General features: G+C 39.5%; 1 protein-coding gene across 6 annotated transcripts; it reads right to left on the bottom strand.

Annotated features, from left to right (window-relative positions):
• Nucleotides 1–159: 159 nt before the first annotated feature.
• abitram.S (actin binding transcription modulator S homeolog) lies at nucleotides 160–19,040 on the bottom strand. 6 transcript variants are annotated; one of them, XM_018268692.2, is made up of 7 exons: nucleotides 18,384–19,040; nucleotides 18,181–18,296; nucleotides 16,041–16,092; nucleotides 13,813–13,942; nucleotides 9,604–9,680; nucleotides 3,063–3,132; nucleotides 160–746 (listed from the first exon to the last, which is right to left on the bottom strand). In XM_018268692.2, the coding sequence occupies exons 2-7, from the start codon at nucleotides 18,251–18,253 to the stop codon at nucleotides 597–599; spliced, it is 552 nt and encodes a 183-aa protein (XP_018124181.1). In that variant the 5' UTR covers nucleotides 18,254–18,296; nucleotides 18,384–19,040; the 3' UTR covers nucleotides 160–596. The 6 variants fall into 6 exon arrangements, with proteins under 6 accessions (XP_018124181.1, XP_018124182.1, XP_041423092.1 ...); XM_018268693.2 differs by having other exon boundaries at nucleotides 18,473–19,040; XM_041567158.1 differs by having other exon boundaries at nucleotides 18,477–19,040.
• Between the last annotated feature and the right edge of the window lie 380 nt (nucleotides 19,041–19,420).

The following is a 19,420-nucleotide window of genomic DNA, read 5'->3' as shown; positions in this document are numbered from 1 at the left end:
TATCAGTTTCAAATGGAGATCATTATCTGTTTTAAACTACTTGTGTCAAGACTCATATTGTAGAACTGCAGCAACACTCTTAAACATAACATGTATGGCATTGGCATACTGTGCTTCCATAATAAATGTAATGGGGGGGGGAGAAAAATACAAGTTAGCTGAGTTTGCATACCACGTTTATTTTTGTTGTGATGCCTTCAAGTACCAAAGTCAGCCATTGGCAGAGATACAAATCCAAGTAAAACCAAATGTGTTTGCTGAGCCAGCAACAGACTTTATACAAAAACTACAAACCAAATGCATTTTTGAACTTGGTCATATAAAATATCAAATGGAAAAAAAAATAGCTGAATACCAAACTAAATCTGAGCTCTAATCATACAAAAAAAAAACGTTGTTTTTATCCAGTGCTTTAAAATCAGATGGCATTAAAGGGTTTCGAATCTAAATCCTGCAAAAAACTGCTGGGATTTAGTGCATCAATAAAAAATATATACCAAAACATCATTGCCTTCTGATGCATTACTGTTTTGAGAAGTCATTTTGCTCTCTTGGAAATTAATTCCATTCGGAGGTAGGTATATTAATATATGTAGTCAATACACTGCCTGCACAGTTTCTGATCTGAGGGCAGCACGGCTCTGTACAATTTCTTCATATTCTCGCTGAGATAGAAGTCCTTCTGTAATAGTTTTGCTCTCTTCAAATTTAGGAAGCACAACCGCAATATAACCTTCTGTGGATGGCTAAGAAACAAATATAAAAGTTAGAGAGAAAAGAAAGGACTAATCTGTGCACACAGAAATAATAAAGGTTGGTACCAGTTACACAATTACTTGCCTGCGCCACTGCTTCTGTCCCACTTAGAAGCTACTGCAACTGCAAATTCTGTAGAGGTTGTGGACAAAACACGCTAAAAAAAAACGCAGATACTTTGCTGCAAGGTTTATTCAACATTCAGTTGAATAAACCTTACAGCAAAGTATCTGCAGTTTTTTGAGCGTGTTTTGTCCACAACCTCTACATAATCTGTCTATGTCAACTAACTGTTACTTTCCATTCAACCATCAATGTGTTTGCCTGTTTCCAGCCTTTACTAGAAAGGAACTTGTGCTCAAGGTATTTGCAGGGTTAAATTAATAGAGTGCAACATTCCTTTTAGCAAAAGCCAAATCTCCAAACCTTGATCTCACAGTTTGCTATTATTTGACAAAGTAATCCCAGTCACACGAGTGAGCTGCTAAGCCTATATGCGTGTGCACACTCATGCAAAATTCTTTACCCCAGGCAGTGGCGTAACTAGATATTACGGAGTCCCACAGCAAATAATATTTCAGGCCCCCAAAATGTCTAGAGGTTGAGCAGTTTTATTAATATTTATTGGAATTCTATATGAATTAGAGCCTCATGGGGCCCCTTTTCCTCCTGGGCCCTCCTGCAGCTGCAGGGTCTGCTTCCTCTGTAGTTACGCCCCGACCCCATGCAAAATGTAGTTCCCTTGAGACCTGTAAATTCTTGTGCACCATCATCCATTCTGAAATGCACACGTTACACTTTTATAGAAAAAAAGAAAGGTTTGTAATTGAAAACTGTTAACAGCAGCATCAAAACATTGATACAGATATATCTAGTATAGGTAAATCTAAAAACATCTGGTCTTGCTGAGTAATCAATGAAGACGTTTCACTACTCATCCGAGCAGCTTCTTCAGTTCAACTGACTGGTGTGGGAAGTTCTCGTCATATAAACTCTTCCACTAATCCAATCACAATGGCACATTGTAACTCTTCAAAGAGGTGACATCTGAAGAAATTCACAGAGGTGCAGATTCTGTGTAGTTACTGTGATAGGATTAGCCAATGTGTTATGCAACTCCTAGAAACAGGTGTTACTTGTGAGAGTTGCAACAGACATGTGAAGTGTTCTGAAACTGCCGGGGTACAGATGTTGGAACAGCATTGTATGTAGCAGACAATGTGCGATTGTGATTGGATTAGTGGAAGAGTTTATAAAACGAGAATTTCCCACACCAGTCAGTTGAACTGAAGAAGCTGCTCGGATGGGTAATGAAACGTCTTCAATGATTACTCAGCAAGTCAAGTTGTTTTTTAGATTTACCATGACCTGGATGAATGAAAATCTTCATAGTCATTGATACAGGATCCCTCATCCAGAAACCCATTATCCTGAAAGTCTCACCATCTTCCATAGAGACCATTTTAATAAATGATTAAATATTTTTTTTAAAAATGATTCCTTTTTCTCTGTAATGATGAAACTGTAACTTGTACTTGATCATAACTAGTACTGGTTGCAAAACAATCCTATTGAGTTTATTTAATGTTTAACGGATATTTAGCAGATTTAAGGTATGGAGATCCAAATTATATGACATATCCGGGAAAATGCAAGTTCCAAGCATTCTGGTTAATAATACCTATATCGCCTCTAGCTGCATCCCACAGCACAACATGGGAAATGTATTATTTATAGAGGCTGCAAGCAAATGTCACTCAGAAACCCTTCTTTTAATCCTTAAATTTTCTATAGAAAGGAGTGAAAAGTTTAGGTGTTTGCTATTCTGAAATGCACATCAGTGATCAAAACCTGCAGACCTTGGATCAATTATGCATGAACCAGAAATACGTTTTGCTTATTGTAAAAAGAAAAAAAAAAAGTTAATTCCAGAAAGCACAGAATAGTTCATTTAAAGACTGCTTCCAATGTACCCTTTATTCTACATCTGGTTTATGTTGAACTTGGATGAAAAGTGGCTCTATAGAGCTATGGCACTCTAAGGAAAAATTGCAATTTGCAAAATGCCCTGAATAACCTGTCACTGATTCCCAGAGAAAGTCATAGGGTGTGATCTGTCCATAGAAGACACTGGCAGTGACAGAAGGGCCCTACACAGTTGTCTACAGGAGGGACAGTCATTGCAAAGGCCTTCAGAACAGATATTTAGAACTGTTTGGTATGGTACAGCGATATTATGGTCCTCAGCAGACAGACATTTCCTCCTGGCCACTGATTTATAGATATGTACAGTATACAATAATTACCTTTTCTTTCAATAATCCAGGATTTTGAAGGATATTTTCATTTACTTCTAGGAGTCGACCTCTGATACAACTAAAAAAAAATAAGTGTCAAGAATTTTATATTATGTAAATGTAATATTTAAATTAAACTGCAATCAGTGCATCCCTTCTCATGGGCGTCCACAAATAGGGGGGGGGGGGAAGGTAGCCCGACTTTTGTTTTCACAGCTCCCTTGGTGTGCTCTCCTCCCTTGAAACATTCCCTGCAGCCGGATCAAATTACTTCAGGAGAGCAGCAGCTGTGGAGCTGATTGGCCAGCACTGATACTGCCCGCCTCCTTCAGTTCCCTGAGTTCAGCGTAGGGAAAAAGAAAACCAAGGAAGGAGCTGCTTATAACACTTAAAATCCAGCAGCACTCCGATAAGTGATTCAAATATTTATTCGTGCCACTAGCTAAGCGACGTTTCGGGCTATTCCAGCCCTTTATCAAGGGCTTGATAAAGGGCTGGAATAGCCTGAAACGTCGCTTGGCTAGTGGCACGAATAAATATTTGAATCACTTATCGGAGTGCTGCTGGATTTTATGGTATACTGTGGGAAATTTCCTTTGCAGAGAGGAACACAGTCGTGCACCCGACGCTTCAACAGGCGGTTTAGTGAGAGTGTGGCACTATTATTAACTTTGCTTATAACACTTAAACACTGCAGCCCACCCTCCCACCCACATGGTCAGTGGCTCTGCTTTTGTATTTTTCAAAGTTGTCCCTGGATGATGTGCTGGCTACTGGTCCACTTTCCAGTCAAAGCCAGAGAGCTGTGAAGGCAGTAAATCATGTAAAATAACTGTGCCATTCTGCTGTGAGTTCTAGGGGTATTTATACATGAACTTGCCACTTTGCCATCTTTGTGTGAGCTCTGGGGGTATTTATACATAAAATTGCTACTTTGCCATCCTTTATATTTAATCAAAATTGCCAAATTGGAATGATCCAATTGATGGTAAAGTGTTAGTAACAGAATGAACATGCTATATGTATTCAATATATATACTACTTTATATATTATATAAAAGCTTTGTGGATGCTGAAACCAAAATATGTGTACAAGTAATTTGCCTCCTTGCCTCACCCCCCCCTGCAAAATTTTCTACGGACACCCAAGTCCCTTCTAATTGTATTTTCTAGATTCTAGAACACTAGATTCTAATGTTGCTAAATTCTCAAATTAGCTATTATGTAATTCTTTCATGCAACATATTAAATGGAGGGAGACATTTGTGAATGAAGTTCAGGATAGTTGTGGAGACCTATTTATCAACAGTCTCATTTTAAAGGTTTTTGAAACCATGACTAAACTTCCTTTCTCTAAAATGTTGAATGTCATGGCAGTGGCGTAACTACTTGCTAGCGGGCCCTGGTACAGGATGGGCACCCGGGGCCCCGTCAGGCCCTTCCCCCTATTAATTGTGCTGTTGGCATAAATGCTGCAAAATCTCCCCTGCCCAGCCTCCCACAATAACTTATCATGGCTCCGGTGGGCCCCAAGGGGGTGCGGGCCCGGGTACGATCGCACCCCCTGCACCCCTGGTAGTTAAAAAGCATAAATGAAAAAAAAAAAAGCACTAAATGATCCGAACAAAATATGAATACTTCTAAAACCTCTAACAAATGAGTTTTTCGTACAATTCCTAATGAAAAAAAAATTAGAAAACCTCAGTCTAAATTGATTAAAAATAGTCCAAAGGATCAGCACAGCTCCCATTGCCTTCTACAACATTTGGTGAAATATTATGATGAAGTATGAGGTTTTCATGGTTTTTACACTTAATAAAAATAGGAAAACCACACATTTTGTAAAAAGAAAAAGAAAGAAAAGTTGAATGTTAAATAAATAGGCCCCTTAGTTTTACTTGGTCAGACTTTACATATAGAGTTCCTCTATGCAAAACTTAACACTCTACCTCTAATTTTTCCCTAACAACAAACAGAGCCCACAAAGCTTAAAAAAATCTTTATAACAATTTTAGATGCAAAAGTTAATTTTAAATGTAACGGAAATCTAACTTCTGGCCCTATGATATAGTTGGATAGGCCACTTATATTGATTGAGTCAAAACATTTGCATATTGTGTGACTGGCTTCCAAACCTGCAGAAAGTTTGTTTGTTAATGGTTACTCGCTAAACCATTTAGTGTCTTGGGGGAACTTTTTGGATTAAATGAGGAGCGTTACATTTCTTTTGCCGTCCAGCATAAGAACTTTATCTGTGAAACATGGTGGTGGGAGTGTTCTGGTTTGGGCCTGGATGGCTTGCCATCATTGATGGAACAAAGAATTCTGAACAATGCCAGAGAATTCTAAAGAAAAATGCCAAGATATCTGTCCATGAACTGAATCTCAAGAAACAGTGGGTCATGCAGAAAGACAATGATCCTGAATATACAAGTCGTTCTACCAGAGAATGGTGAATGTAATGAAATGGCCTAGTCAAAGTCTTGACCCTTATCGAAATTAAATTTTGCTGAAAGGCCTAAAGCGAGGGGTCCATGTGAAGAAACCCACCAACATAGAGCTGTAGCTGTTCTGTATGGAGGAATGGGCTAGAAATCCTCAGAGTCAATGTGCAGGACTGATCAACAGTTACCGCAAAGTTTAGTGGCAGTTATTGCTGCACAGAGGGTCACACCAAATACCGAGAGCACAATTCACTTACTTTTGTCACACGCAGATATGTTATTGGATCATATTTTTTCAATGAATACATGACCAACTTCTGTATAATACATTTTGTTTCATTTGTTTGTTTTCTTAATTTACTTCTAGGAGGACTTGTTTAAAAATCAGATGATGTTTTAGGAACATTTTAAAGGGTTCAAAAACTGTCATGCCCCACTGTATGCTTATATTCACTTTGATACTAGATGCAGTGTTTGCCGTCATTAAAATCCTGTCATTCTCAGGCACCTCTCTACATGTTAGTATAAACACCAAGTAAGCTGCACAGGCATTGGGAAATGTCTAGAGATTTAAACTCTTGTCAAAAAGAATCAATCCTGTTTACGCTATCTCTTTGTGAGGTGCTGGTAAAAGAAAATTAAAGGAAAAACAAAAACCAAGTGGTAAGCAAACAACAGAGACTAACAGAACAATGAAAACAGAGCAGAAAATGAATGGGTGAAGGCTGATTAGGAATAAAAATTGAGAATGAGAGACCAGAAAGTAAAGCAGCAAGAAGAATACAAATGAACTGGAGAGAATGAAGACAAGGTAACAGAACTGGAAAAAGAGAGAAAAGAACTTAAGGGCATAAGGTGAAACTGGGAGATCAGATAAACTGGGAAGAGGAGAAAAGAAAAGGTAGCAGAAAAATAGAAAATGAAAGGATTGATCAAGAGGGGTGATAAAACACAAAAGAGAGCAGAGGAGGAGGATTTGGGAAAAGGATGACAGTATAGATGAGCAGGAGAGGAGGCGGATGTTAACATTTGGGAGAAAGAAAGAGGAGAGGGGAAAGGTAAAATAGAAAACATTAAAGGAAACTAAAGCATAAAAATGTGGTTACAAATTTTATAAAATAAATGTATATATCAAAATATATTTTATAAACACTTATTTAACCAGCTGAGAAGTTCAGCAGACCTACTCTATAACAGTAATGCTCCAGACCTTTAAAGTGACCATAAGAGCTCACAGTTTTGCTAAATGTTGGGCCATCTTTTTATAGTAACACTACGCATGCTCAGTGGGCTCTGGGCAGGTGTTTAAATGCTAAGTTTAGGGGGATTGTCAAAATTCATGAAGCAGAAAATGAGTTGCTGTCACATAAGCTGATGCTACAGGGCTTATTAATACTTTCTGATGCAGAATACATTTTTCTGAGATGCCATGAAACGTGAATCTGAATGAATTGCTAATTAGCTATGGAAGTTTTGTACAACAGACAGAATAACAAAAGTGATCTGTGTTGACATACATACAGAACTGATATCATTCAAAGGTTTGAAAAACAATTCTTATAAAGCTACAACATAAATATTATACTGGAGTTCGATGCAGTGGGCCTCACAAGTATTGTACAATGCAATATATAGCATGTATCAGTGATAGCTACAGCCCACCCAAACTGTTCTTTCTGGCAGCATCAATAAAGAATGGCCAATCCCACAGCTAAACTATAACACACAGTGCTACACGAATCATTAAAGGAGAATTCAATGCCCTAGGCGCAAAAATCCCTCCACTGCATAGCCCCCCCTCCCCCCTGGGCAAATGCCCCTAACTTGTTACTTTACCCCTCCTTTTAGGTCCTCTCCAGCGGAGTTCACGGCAGCCATCTTCTCCCGATCGCTCTTCTTACTGTAGTCATCGGCATTTGGTGGCGCTTGTGCAGTAGGAGGCATTTGCGCATGTGCCTAAAGTCACAAAGTTTCTGAAAAAGAAATCTGAAACAATGTGACTTTCGGGCAAATGCACAGGAGCTCTGTACCGGCAAATGCCTCCAACTGCACATGCACCCGAAAGTCGCGAAGTTTCAGATTACTTCTCAGTAGATCCGAACCGGAAAATGCCTCCTACTGCGCATGCGCAACCAAATGCCGATGACTACAGGAAGAAGAGCGCCTCGGGAGAAGATGGCAGCTGGAGAGGAGGGGTAAGTAACAAGTAGATGAGGGGGGGGAGGGATTTTTGCGCCTAGGGGGTTGAATTCTTCTTTAAGCTCATCCCATGTTTACATTTTACCTGAGATAAACCAGATCAGACCAGATCATCACCAGGGAATGTCCCCTGGAAAAACAGTATATTTTTCTAGAAACAACTGCTAATAGGAACAAAAGTGCTGAATCAAGTAGCAGCTGAGAAAAGCACAGTGCAAAGCTATGTAAGAATTGAAAGATACATATAAATCAGACAGAAAGGTTTTGCCTTCCTGATTTAAGTGCTGCTGATAAAAGTTCATAGTAACTAATAACAATGTTAAGGCCCACATACACGGGCCGATAAAAGCAGACCGAGTCGGCAGCTTATTGGCCAGTGTGTGGGGCCCTCCGACAGGCTTCCCCGATTGATATCTGGCCGAAATGCGGCCAGATGACTATCTGGCAGGGTAAAAAATCCTGTCAGATCGCGCCCACATCTGTTCGTTGATGTGGTCCTGCGATCCGACCACCGATATACCTGTCGTTATGATCCGATCGTTGGGCCCTAGGGCCTATGATCAGATCAGCCTGATATCGCCCACCTCAAAGTGGGCATATCAGGGAGATATCCGCTCATTTGGCGACGTTGCCAAATGAGCAGATCTCTCAGTGTATGGCCAGAATTATACTTTAAAGTAACACAAGTTACTTGTGTGCATAGAGACCTGCCACTTCCTTACAAATACAATGTGTTTGTCAATGCTATATTGGTGAATGGCAGGAGGCAAACCGCAGTAAGACCTGGGGGGGGGGGGGAGAATTGTTGCAGAACACCCGTTAGTGCTAACAACGAGACAAACTATTGCCATCCTTCCTACTCATCAAAAATTACCTAAACCACTTGCAAACTCTAGGGCCTTTCAAAAGCAGGTGCAAATTATTTAATTTGTGAACATGTAATACCTGCACACAGGATTTCATAACAAAGGGGGTAAAGGGCCTTCCAGCGACACCCTTTTGCAAGGCACTGTATAAAAAAAAAACTATAAAGGCTTCTTGTGAAAAGAATTGCACATCATGCACATACAGCTAAGCAGGCATTTAAGCTGTATGATATGGTCTGAAGAGGGATGTCTAGAACAGATAGGGTTAGGTTGCAGCCGAGAGCAGAGCTGCTACTGCAGGTAAAAGGGCTGTGCTCAAACACCTATGGGCTCTTCCTTGGATGTCTGAAGGAGACAGATCCCTCCTGTGTGTTTGGAGGAGAGACATGGTCCTGGTCCTGGTTTTTCATTAGTGCGAGAGGAAGCCTGAAAGAGGACCATGGGACCCAAGGAGCCTGAGGCACAGAGGGTGTCTGACAAAGAGAGACAGAGATTTATCAAAATGTGAGATTAGAGCTTGCAGAAGAAAACTCACCTACTTTCTATTCATTCCTATGGGATTTTTTAAAGCATATTTATCAAATTGTGAACTCCACTGATAAATACAATTCTAAAAATCCCATAAGGTTGAATAGAACATGGGTGAGTTTTTCTGTGATGAGCTCTAATCTTACATTTTGATAAATCCGCCCCAGGGTGTCTCAGTCTGAGCTTGAAAAAAAAAAAAGTAAGTGCCAACAGACCTGTGACTGTGCATGGAGAGAGACTGAGTCTTTTGGGAGAAAGTGCAGCAGTGAAGCCAATTATATTAGGCTGTGTGGCCTACAGAAAGGCCCCGGGGGAGTCAGAAGACCACAATCTTCGGTGTAAGAAACTGTTATATTTTTGATGCCAAACACCCTGTTAATGTGTTTTTGTTGAACAATTCACGGAAACATATTTACTGCATTTTGCGTCCTTGCCTCTTCTCTGCATTAGAAACCTGCTTGCCTATCATTAAAAAATAATATTTAGATGTGAAGCTGTGTACAAATCCCTTACCTGTATATAGTATACTCTTCACCATCTGTGCTGGATATTCTACATAAAGGAGCAAGTTCTGTTAGGAATTGAGCACCCTATAAAAATAAAAATATATAAATCTCTGTATTAAGATTACTTTACAAATGATGATTCTGTGTCATAGTAACATAGCAAGGCCAAATTGTGTTTTTGCAATATAGAAACTAACAATGGCTGTTTTGTTTAAAGGGGAAAGCACTTTAATTACAGTGGAACCCTGCTTTTAGGTTTTCCTACGGCAATGGGGGAAAAAAAGGTGCAAAAATTAGAAAAATTTATAATCTGGGAAGAAAATGACCCTTCTTAACCATGCTGGACCACAAATAAATTATGTCATGTCAAGGATAACGCACTTTCCAGAGATGTAAAACCTGTTATTCCAACTTGACGGTCCCTTCTTAATCTAAGGGATTAATGCTGCACAAAAATGGCAGCCTCCTCATAGAGAAACATGGGATTTCAGATAGGTAATGTAAAAGCATTGGACAAATATGACAAAGTTATAAAGATCATGGAAAGACAATGTTATAATAGATTTAAAAAAAAATTAATTACTTTTGTAACTATATTTTTAATGTATTTTTTCAGACATGAGTAAGTGTAGTGCATCTATTTTTTGTCTCTCTGAATCCATCCTGCTATTATTTAAAACTGTTTTGCTCTGAGCACATTACATTTTGATAAATGTTGTTCCCAAGCTTTACTAGGTATATACTCAGGACACTTCAAGGTCAATTGAAGATTAAAAAGACCTGTGAAGATAAATATTGTTGGGACGAGTGTTGTTCTATCTGTGATACTATGAAATTGTGTCACATTGATATGTGAAAGTAAAATGTTTTTTTGTTTTACAGAGCATGAGCACCACTGAGGCATGTATGTTCAGTTCTCTAGTCTGCCCATAGAGTATGGTAATCTCAAATTAAGCAGGAGCTCCAGACAGGAGGGTATAGTTTAAGATTAAACCATTCAATATTTCCTATTATTGTAGACAAAACTGCTCTCATGAGGCTAACAAAGCATGATCAGTAAATTATTATTATATTGTTACTTTACTTCTTTGGCATACATAAAAATATTTTTACAGCTATCTAGGTTGATGTGTGCTTCATTTTAACAGTGCATGTTTTTCTAGAATAAGGTTGACTATCCATTTTTTTGTAGAAGGAATAAATCACATTATTTGAGCATTTATAAACCTTGGTCTGGTGTAGCTCCATGTTGGGTGTTCTCATATTTTCTCTTTTTTCTTGAGCATTGCCTACTTCTCACAACTCTCCTTCACAAGCTTCTCTTGTTTTTAAAAGGGACCTAAACCCTGGAATCAAATATGGGTAGAAGTGCTGTACTTTATAGACTACACTTACTACACCAGGCTAAAGTTCATAATCTGTGTATCGGTAATGATTCAGACCTTCCAATCTGTACACAGGGATCACCATCTTGGATTTTGTTAGGCATGTCAGTGACACCCACATGCTCAGTGTTGTCTGAGCAGCTCTAAAGTTGGTCCCTAAGCTCAGGTGGCAGTAGTTCAAAGCATGTCTGTTCATGAGCAGAAAGGAAGATGGCGAGCTATTGGGTTTTATTCAGAAGCACAGATCTTCACTGCTGGAGGGTTGTGGTTGCCTTGAGCTGGTACAGAATTTTAAAACATAATGTGTAGCATTTTTAAGATACTTCTCTCTTGTTGGTTTAGTTCTCCTTTAAAGTGGACCTGTCACCCAGATGTAAAAGCTGAATAATAAAAGTCCTTTTCAAATTAAACATGAAACCCAAAATCTATAATTTATTTTATTAAAACATCCATAACGGTTATAAACTCATTTAAAAGTCTCAGCTTTCAATCATATATTGCCTGCCCCTTCTCTATACCTTACTTTCTATTCAGCCCTTACTAGATGTCACTCGGCTCCCCACTATCCCCTCACCATGTAATTGCGTAGCCAGTGCATGGGCAGGGGTTATCAGGTCCCCCATTCTGACACAAACAAGATTGTGCATAATGCAAAGCTTGCCTTAAAGGAGAGGTTAAAATTAAGTAAGCGTTGTGAGAAAGGTCTATATAAATACATCAGTAAACCCTCAAAGTAATGCTGCTCTGAATCCTCACACAGCACAGCATTTATGCCCTTCTATTGTCTACGCATAGGGGCAGATATATCAAAGGTCAAAGTGAACTTTTGAAGAAAAAAATTCGAAATTCGAAGTAATGTTTTGGATACTTCGATTCGAAGTAAAATAGTTTGAATATTCGACCATTCGATAATTGAAGTACTGTCTCTTTAAAAAAACTTATATTTCAATAATTCACCAAATTAAACCTTCCGAAGTACTATGTTAGCCTGTGGGGACCTTCTAGAGCATTTTTCTAAGTTTTTTGAAGTTGAAGAAAAATCCTTTGATCGAATGACCGCAAAACCGCAAATCTGCCCCATATAGTTCTGTATCAGACTTCCTGTTTTCATCTTAAACCTCCAGGGCTTGGGCTTGAGCATGCTCAGTTTGCACCTCTACCTCTCCCCTCCCCTCCCTGCTGTAATCTGAGCCCAGAGCTATGAGTGAACAGGGAGAGATTCAGGCTAATATGGCAGCTGCTATCCTAAACAAACAGGGAGTTTCTAAGTTTCTAAAGCTGTTTACCTAGGTATGGTAAAGCATTCTACAGAATAAATATAGCATTCTATCTTGCACAATTGTGGTTAATCTATTGGCAATAAACTGTCTTGGTAGCTTTCCTTCAGTTTAATAACAGTGTCTACAAAATGGCACCTGCCTGCTTTGTTATTGTGAATTCCAAGACTTAAAAAAACAATATTTAAATAATTTTTATAATGTAAGTGATGTTTATTTTGCCTAGCTAACATCATAAAATAAGATTTGCAATTATTTCTTAAGGTGGCAGGCCCCCTTTAAAGCAGTTAATAAGTTTGTAGTACATGGCTAATTATCTCACTGACAGACATGACAGCGCAACCATGAATATTCAAGTGAGATTTTCTCTTCTCCCTTTCTTGCTTTTACCTTGAGTCATTTAACCTGCATATTACAGAATAGTCCCGATTTTGTGGTGCTGTCCTCATCACTGAGGGATTAGTTTCATATAATTTGCAGCACAGCATGTCATTTTTCCCCTTTACAAAACAAAAAATGCAGGAGTACAGGGGCCCATTTGGCAAGGAGCACAGATGAGGTCCTCATCTCACAGGATTTTCAAACTGGCCAGATTGGGCAATCCTGGAGGCCCATACTGGATTTTAACTATTTATTTACTTGCATGCAATAGTCTTTTCTGCACTGCCCATACCACATAGAAAACTACCATTCATGCATCTTATTTTTTTAATTATTATTATTTAAAGTACTGCAGTCAACCAGCAAATAAAATGGTTTAGAAGGAATAACTGATTTGACTAATCTGTCACATATATACAGTAAAAAAATAAAGTGTAACTAATCAGGTCTAGAAGATGCCCTAGAGCAGTGCTGTCCAATTTATATGGTACAGAGGGCCGGAATTTTTCTAATCTACATGGTGGAGGGCCAATAATGGAAGCCAGTGTTAGCCACTCCCTGTTTTTAGACCACACCCACTTTAAACCACACCCATGTTACCACAAAACCATGTCCACATTAATAGCACACCAAAAAACCAGATGGTTGGTGCTCACTGCAGGGATCAGGGCTGGAACTAGGGGTAGGCAGAGTAGGCGGCTGTCTAGGACGCCATCATTGAGGGGCGCACTTTTAATGGGGGTTTTTTTTTCTTTTTTTTTCAAGCGTTTATTTAATAATTTGTTTCAGTAATCATGGCTTTAATATAAATGAAAGTGTTGTACACATAAGATGTGTGTGAACAATGTGGGCAGTTTCAGTCTGGGTCTCAGGTGTGAACAGTACAGGGTTTTAGGATATCAACAATAGAGGTGTCAACAATAGACACACAAGTGTGAACAATACAGGAGGATCACAGGTGTGAACAATAGAGGTGATTACAGTGTGAATTTGATTAAACAATGCAGGGGCCAGTTAATCTCTGTAGTGATACCTTTTAAATTTTACAAATGGTAAACAGACACAGCAGGCAGACTTTGATATGGAGGGCCACATAAGGGGGGGGGGGACCGCGGGCCGTCAGTTGGACAGCCCTGCCCTAGAGGTTACTCTATAATCTAAGACATATCTCACCCTTTTCGATTTTCCAGAGACTTTGTTCTGCAGTCTGCTGCAATTGGCACTGATCTGGTAACTAATACTTTTAATGGTTTTTTCATTTTGAAGAAGTGGGTGACATTCCGCTAGTGTGATAATACAGATTCTGCAGAAAAAAAGCCAAAATTATCAAGTTCTAATACAATAAAAAAAATAAGGCTTGAAGCAAATACTACTTTAATAATTAGTTAAAGGGTGCTTCACCTTCACAGTGAAACCATTTTTAAATATTGCACAAAAAAATACTTTTCCAACTGATTTATAATCCATATTTTTCTATGTTTACTCTATATTTTTCCTGTTTTCTAAAACTTTAGTTAACCTTTATGTTAACTTTTAGAATGCTATTAAATACTAGTTTTAGGCATTTTCTGGCTCCAAATGGCCCTCATCTAAAAAACAAATGCTCTGTAAGGATACGAATGTATAGCTATTGCTACTTGTTATTACTCATCTTTCTATTGAGGCCCACTCCAATTTATTTCCTGTCTCTTATTCAAATCAATGCATGGTTGCTAAGGTAATTTAGACCCTAGCATCCAGATTGCTGAAACTGCAAACTGGAGAGCTGCCAAATAAAAAGCTAAATAACTCAAAAACCACAAATAATAAAACATGAAAAACAATTACATATTGTCTTAGAATATCAGTTTCTACATCATACTAAAAGTTAATTATAAGGTGAACAACCCCTTTAAGAGGTATTACATGACCTTATTATGTTTTTACTGTGCCAAATGGATTTACTGAATACTTTTCCTCTCCATACAGTCAAACACATTTGAAAGTTGTGAAAGTATGCGTCCATGGCCCAAGTAAGGTCCAAAATGATGCTAGTCTGCCACATTCAAATGGTTAAACTTTGCACATGTTGCTGCCTACCTTAAACATAATGGTTGTGTGAAGTGTGTTGATTTTTTACTTAGTGCTATGACTATTTAGTAAATAATGCCCCATTAGCTATGATATAAGTAATACATTAAAGGGGTTGTTCACCTTCCAAACACTTTTTTCACTTTGGTTGTTTTCAGATTGTTCACCATAAACAAATTGCTTACCATCTTTTATTTTTACAGTTTTCCCAAAATTTTAATATAATTTATTGCTCCTGTCTCTGGTGTTTCAGTCAGGCAGCTCAGTGATTAAGGCGCATTCTGAACTGTTACAATTAGTTGATGCATTTCTCAGCAGTATCTGTGGAATATTAGCAACTATTGTATCATTTCGAATAGCTGCCTTTAATGAAACTCAGGGATTCTGCTCAGCATGGCCAAATATAACAAATATATCAACTAATTATATCAATTTAGAACAGTTACAGAGTTTGCGAACCCCCTTCCAGAGCAGAAGATCCCCTTTAAAGCCACACCAAAATGGTGTTACTTGTGAAGTATTAACCTATGTCTTTATAGCACAGGTATTTATTATGCACACTGTTTTGCTGTTCTAGATACTTATGATGTTTTCATACATTTGTAAACTTGATATACGCTAAGAAAGGCCCCACCAAATGTTTGAAATCAAAGGGGGATTTAAATCCTAAAATGAAATGAATGCTAAGCAATTATTCAAGAAAAAAATTGAGGAGAGAAATCAATATGCATCTTGAAGTGAAGACAAAATGTAAAAAGAAAAAAAAATGCACACACCAACTTAACTTGGAATATTTGTATATGTTACAGTGTTATTCTTGAACAGTTATAAGGATATTATCATGCATCCTGCTTATTTTTTTGTATACTTTTACATTTTCGCTTAAAAATTTGCCCCTTGTATACACTGACAGGCAGATACAGTGCCTGTCAGTGCATACTAACTACAAAGCGGTATGTAGCAGACCAGAATGTGTTGCACTAGTGTAAATTTGCCCATCAAAATGATTTTGTAAATAACAAAATCTACAAACAAAATATGCTACTGTCATGTGAGACACCAAACACAACTTTGCTGGGAAAATACTGAAAAGTTAATTTCTACTCCCTTACATTAACCACACCAAGCAAACAGGCAAATATAGGCTAAAGTGACATGGGTGTCACATGTGATGTCTCAGAGGACCACCTCATGTTTATTGCCAGCTTTACTATCTCTTTCTATCTCTTTACTTGTGCTACATCACATGAGGAAATACTTTCAATATCATAAATGTGGGGTTTATACACAGTATAGGTTAGTAATGGATATAAAATCACAAGTGCCTTTACCGATTTGAATGCTGAAGTATACAATGATCTTCACATGGCTTGCCCTTTATATCTGAAAAGCAAATAAAACGTTAGATAAAATCAGAAATCAAACATCACAGGCTACTAATGCATGCTACACACAGGAACAGTTTCAGTTTTTATTTCAAAAGATTTTCCATCATTTAACATATTCAAAAAGTAAAAAACAAACAAAACCTGTTTTTTTTTCTCTTACTTCAAAGGGTTGCATAGACAGTAGCCTAACTATTAGTAAACACAGCAGCTAGGCATCCTGTCCATATTCTGTAGTGAACAAACAGGTTTTAAAGCAAATATCACCTGATAGTCACTAGCAAACACTTGCAGGTAATTCCTATAAAAACCAATGTAGGCAGTTTTGGCACTGCATTATTATACCACTCAAAAAGCCCCATGTGCCAGTACCTTAAAAATTCTACAGAGGCTATAGTGCTCCAAGGCATTTGTGAGTAACTAGGAGTGAATGATAAGGATATGGTGAGGGATGGATTCACCGATGTGTGAAAAGTATGTTAAACTAATACAATGAATAAATCAATATGTTACTCTACATATCATGACAAAAAAATTACATACTTCCATAAAATTATCTTATGGCCGATGGCTCTTTTATCAGTTCTGCCAACTAAATGTGTAACAATTGTAAGTGCCTACTACAGACTCAGTGCTTGGTTTAAAACTGGAAGCATAAGAAATATTGGGGAATTTCTGGCTTGCGTAAACAAGGGACCACTGTTTAATACAAAAATATATAACTCAGTGTTTAGGATTGCCCTCTGATCTTTCAGTCCTTTGTTTTCTGTGACCCAGGATGAATGTGCACCTAAGCAAGAAACATCTTATCTTCAAGTGTGCATGCTCCTAACCATAAAGCAGAGTGTCAGAAGAAGAGTGGCCACCAACCTCATCTGTACAACTTTACATTATGAAAAGCAGTGCGGGTGAGTACAGTCAGCCAGTGGGCTTCCTTAAGTACAGTTGGGAAGAGGGCAGAAGAGTGATTAGCAAGTGGGTCCATTGTTAAACTTAAAGTTCCAGTAAAATTATTTATATTTTAAGTACATGTATTACTGCAAAAAAGGGAAGAGACTGTACTTGTGTGCAGAAGTGTAAGGAACAGAAACAGAGCAGAGGCAAGAGAAGAAGGGGTTCATTAAGGGCCAGATTTATTAAAATGTGAGATTAGGGCTCAACACAGAGAAATTCACCCACTTTCAATTAATTTCTATGGGATTTTAAGGGTAGTTATCAATGGGTGAAAGTTAGAGTTCACAATTTGATAAATAAACAGCAGCAATTCTGAGGCAGCTCCTGCAATGCCACCCATGGCCAGCGCCGGATTTCACTTTTGGGCGCCCCTAGGCCACGCGGTCCGACCAGGCGGCCGCGCGGTCCTAGCGCGCGCCTTCCCAGCGCGCCGGCGAAAAAACGCTGGTGCAGCTGGTGCAGTTGGACGGCGGCTGGGCGGCATGCCGCCCCTATTTCTTTGCCGCCCTAGGCCCGGGCCTATGCGGCCTTGCCGCAAATCCGGGCCTGCCCATGGCCCCTGCCTATCTTTCCTGGTTGGCAGGAGGTACACATTGCTAGTGCATTCGCTCACTAGAAAAGCCAAATATCAGTTTTAAAAAACGGAAATCGGCACCTATATGCTTTTTGCCACCCATGATTATCTGGTAGATGCTGCTGTCTAAGCCGAGTTTTTCAGCTCACCTCATTGGCGTAGCTTCCCAGTAAAAACCCTTTTAAAAATCCCATAGGAATGAATAGAATGTGGGTGATTTTTTCCTGTGGTGAGCTCTAATCTCACATTTTAATAAATCTGCCCCTAAGTGTAGAAATATATAAGAGAGATAATATATGTGTAAGTTTAAAAGCATATATCTGCACTATTGTAAGGCTGCTGCAGTGGAGGTGGGCACCATTGTTTCTTTCATTACACCAGGTGAGTAAAATCTGTGTTCCATATACTATGCCTTCTGTGAAAGCCATAGTATGAATATGATAATAGAAAAGAGCACACAAATCAGTGGCTGCTGAACTGCTGAGCTAAACTGTTGAATAAATATACTGACAGGTAATACTAGGCTGTACCTTGCACATTTGAAACAAAATATTTTACCTGGTTTGTACCATCTTGTAAAATATCGATCTACCACTGAAGGGAATGCAAGCTTGTTAGACTCTTCTGCCATCTAAAGGCTCTCAGTATTCTGCACCCCTTAAAGATTTCAGTGCCTACAAGGAACAGTAATATTACATTTGGTCATCAAAAAAAATGAAGACTACACCGTCCAAACAATACCCTGCCTTACTGCATGTTACCTATCTAACTTGCGTTTATCCAAATTACCCAAATAAAACGCCTCTCTATGCTCTGCAATGCATATTGAAGAAAGGTGCTATGAATCTACTTGCGTGCCCCAGAAATCTGTCCTCCTCACAGGATGTCCGACTGTAAACCGGAAGTCAGCTCATTTGCAGTGCAGCTGAGGATTCCTACTCATAAATTCTCCCTCTTCTTTCAGTATGTACATATGAGCTGGGGCGGAGGCACGGCTGATGGAAGGGCTGGGGGAGAGGCACGGCTGATGGAAGGGCTGGGGCGGAGGCACGGCTGATGGAAGGGCTGGGGGAGAGGCACGGCTGATGGAAGGGCTGGGGGAATGGCACACTTCTGACTGAAGGGCTAGTGGAGGGAAAGCCTGCTTAAGAGGAACGCTGAAGAGAATGCTAGTGAGAGATATGCGGAGGGAAAAGCTGTGTGTGTGTGTGAGAGAGAGAGAGGAATGCTATGGGGAGGGAAAGGCTGTGTGAGGGGGAAAGCTGAGGGTAAGGCTTTGTACAATTAAAGGCTGTGCAAGGAGAACGCTGCCTGAAGGTTACACTTTGTAAAGAGACGGGATATATAAAATGCTGTGTGGAGTGTAACAGTGTGGGGGAGGCTGTGTGAAGCGGAACAGTGGGGGGGAACTGGGTGGAGAGGAACAGTAGGAGGGGGAAGGGTGGGGGAAGCTGGGTGGAGGGGAACAGTGGTGGAGAGGAACAGTGGCGGGAGGGCTGAGTGGAGGGAACAGTGGGGGGAGGGCTGAGTGGAGGGGGCAGTGGGGGGAAGGCTGCATGGAAGGGAAACAGTGGGAGTAAGGCAGGGTGGAGGGGAACAGTAGGAGGGGGGAAGGCTCAGTGGAGGGAAACAGTGGGGTTAACGCTGGGTGGAGGGAAACAGTGGGGTTAACGCTGGGTGGAGGGAAACAGTGGGGTTAACGCTGGGTGGAGGGAAACAGTGGGAGGGGGAAGGCTGGGTCTCTCTACCTTCTGCAGTTACAAAGTTAAATCAGGTTGAAAAAAGACAGTCCATCAAG

The sequence above is a fragment of the Xenopus laevis genome, chromosome 6S, assembly GCF_017654675.1.
Source record: "Xenopus laevis strain J_2021 chromosome 6S, Xenopus_laevis_v10.1, whole genome shotgun sequence".
Classification (NCBI taxonomy): Eukaryota; Metazoa; Chordata; class Amphibia; order Anura; family Pipidae; genus Xenopus; species Xenopus laevis.
This window is presented reverse-complemented; position numbering and strand designations above follow the sequence as displayed.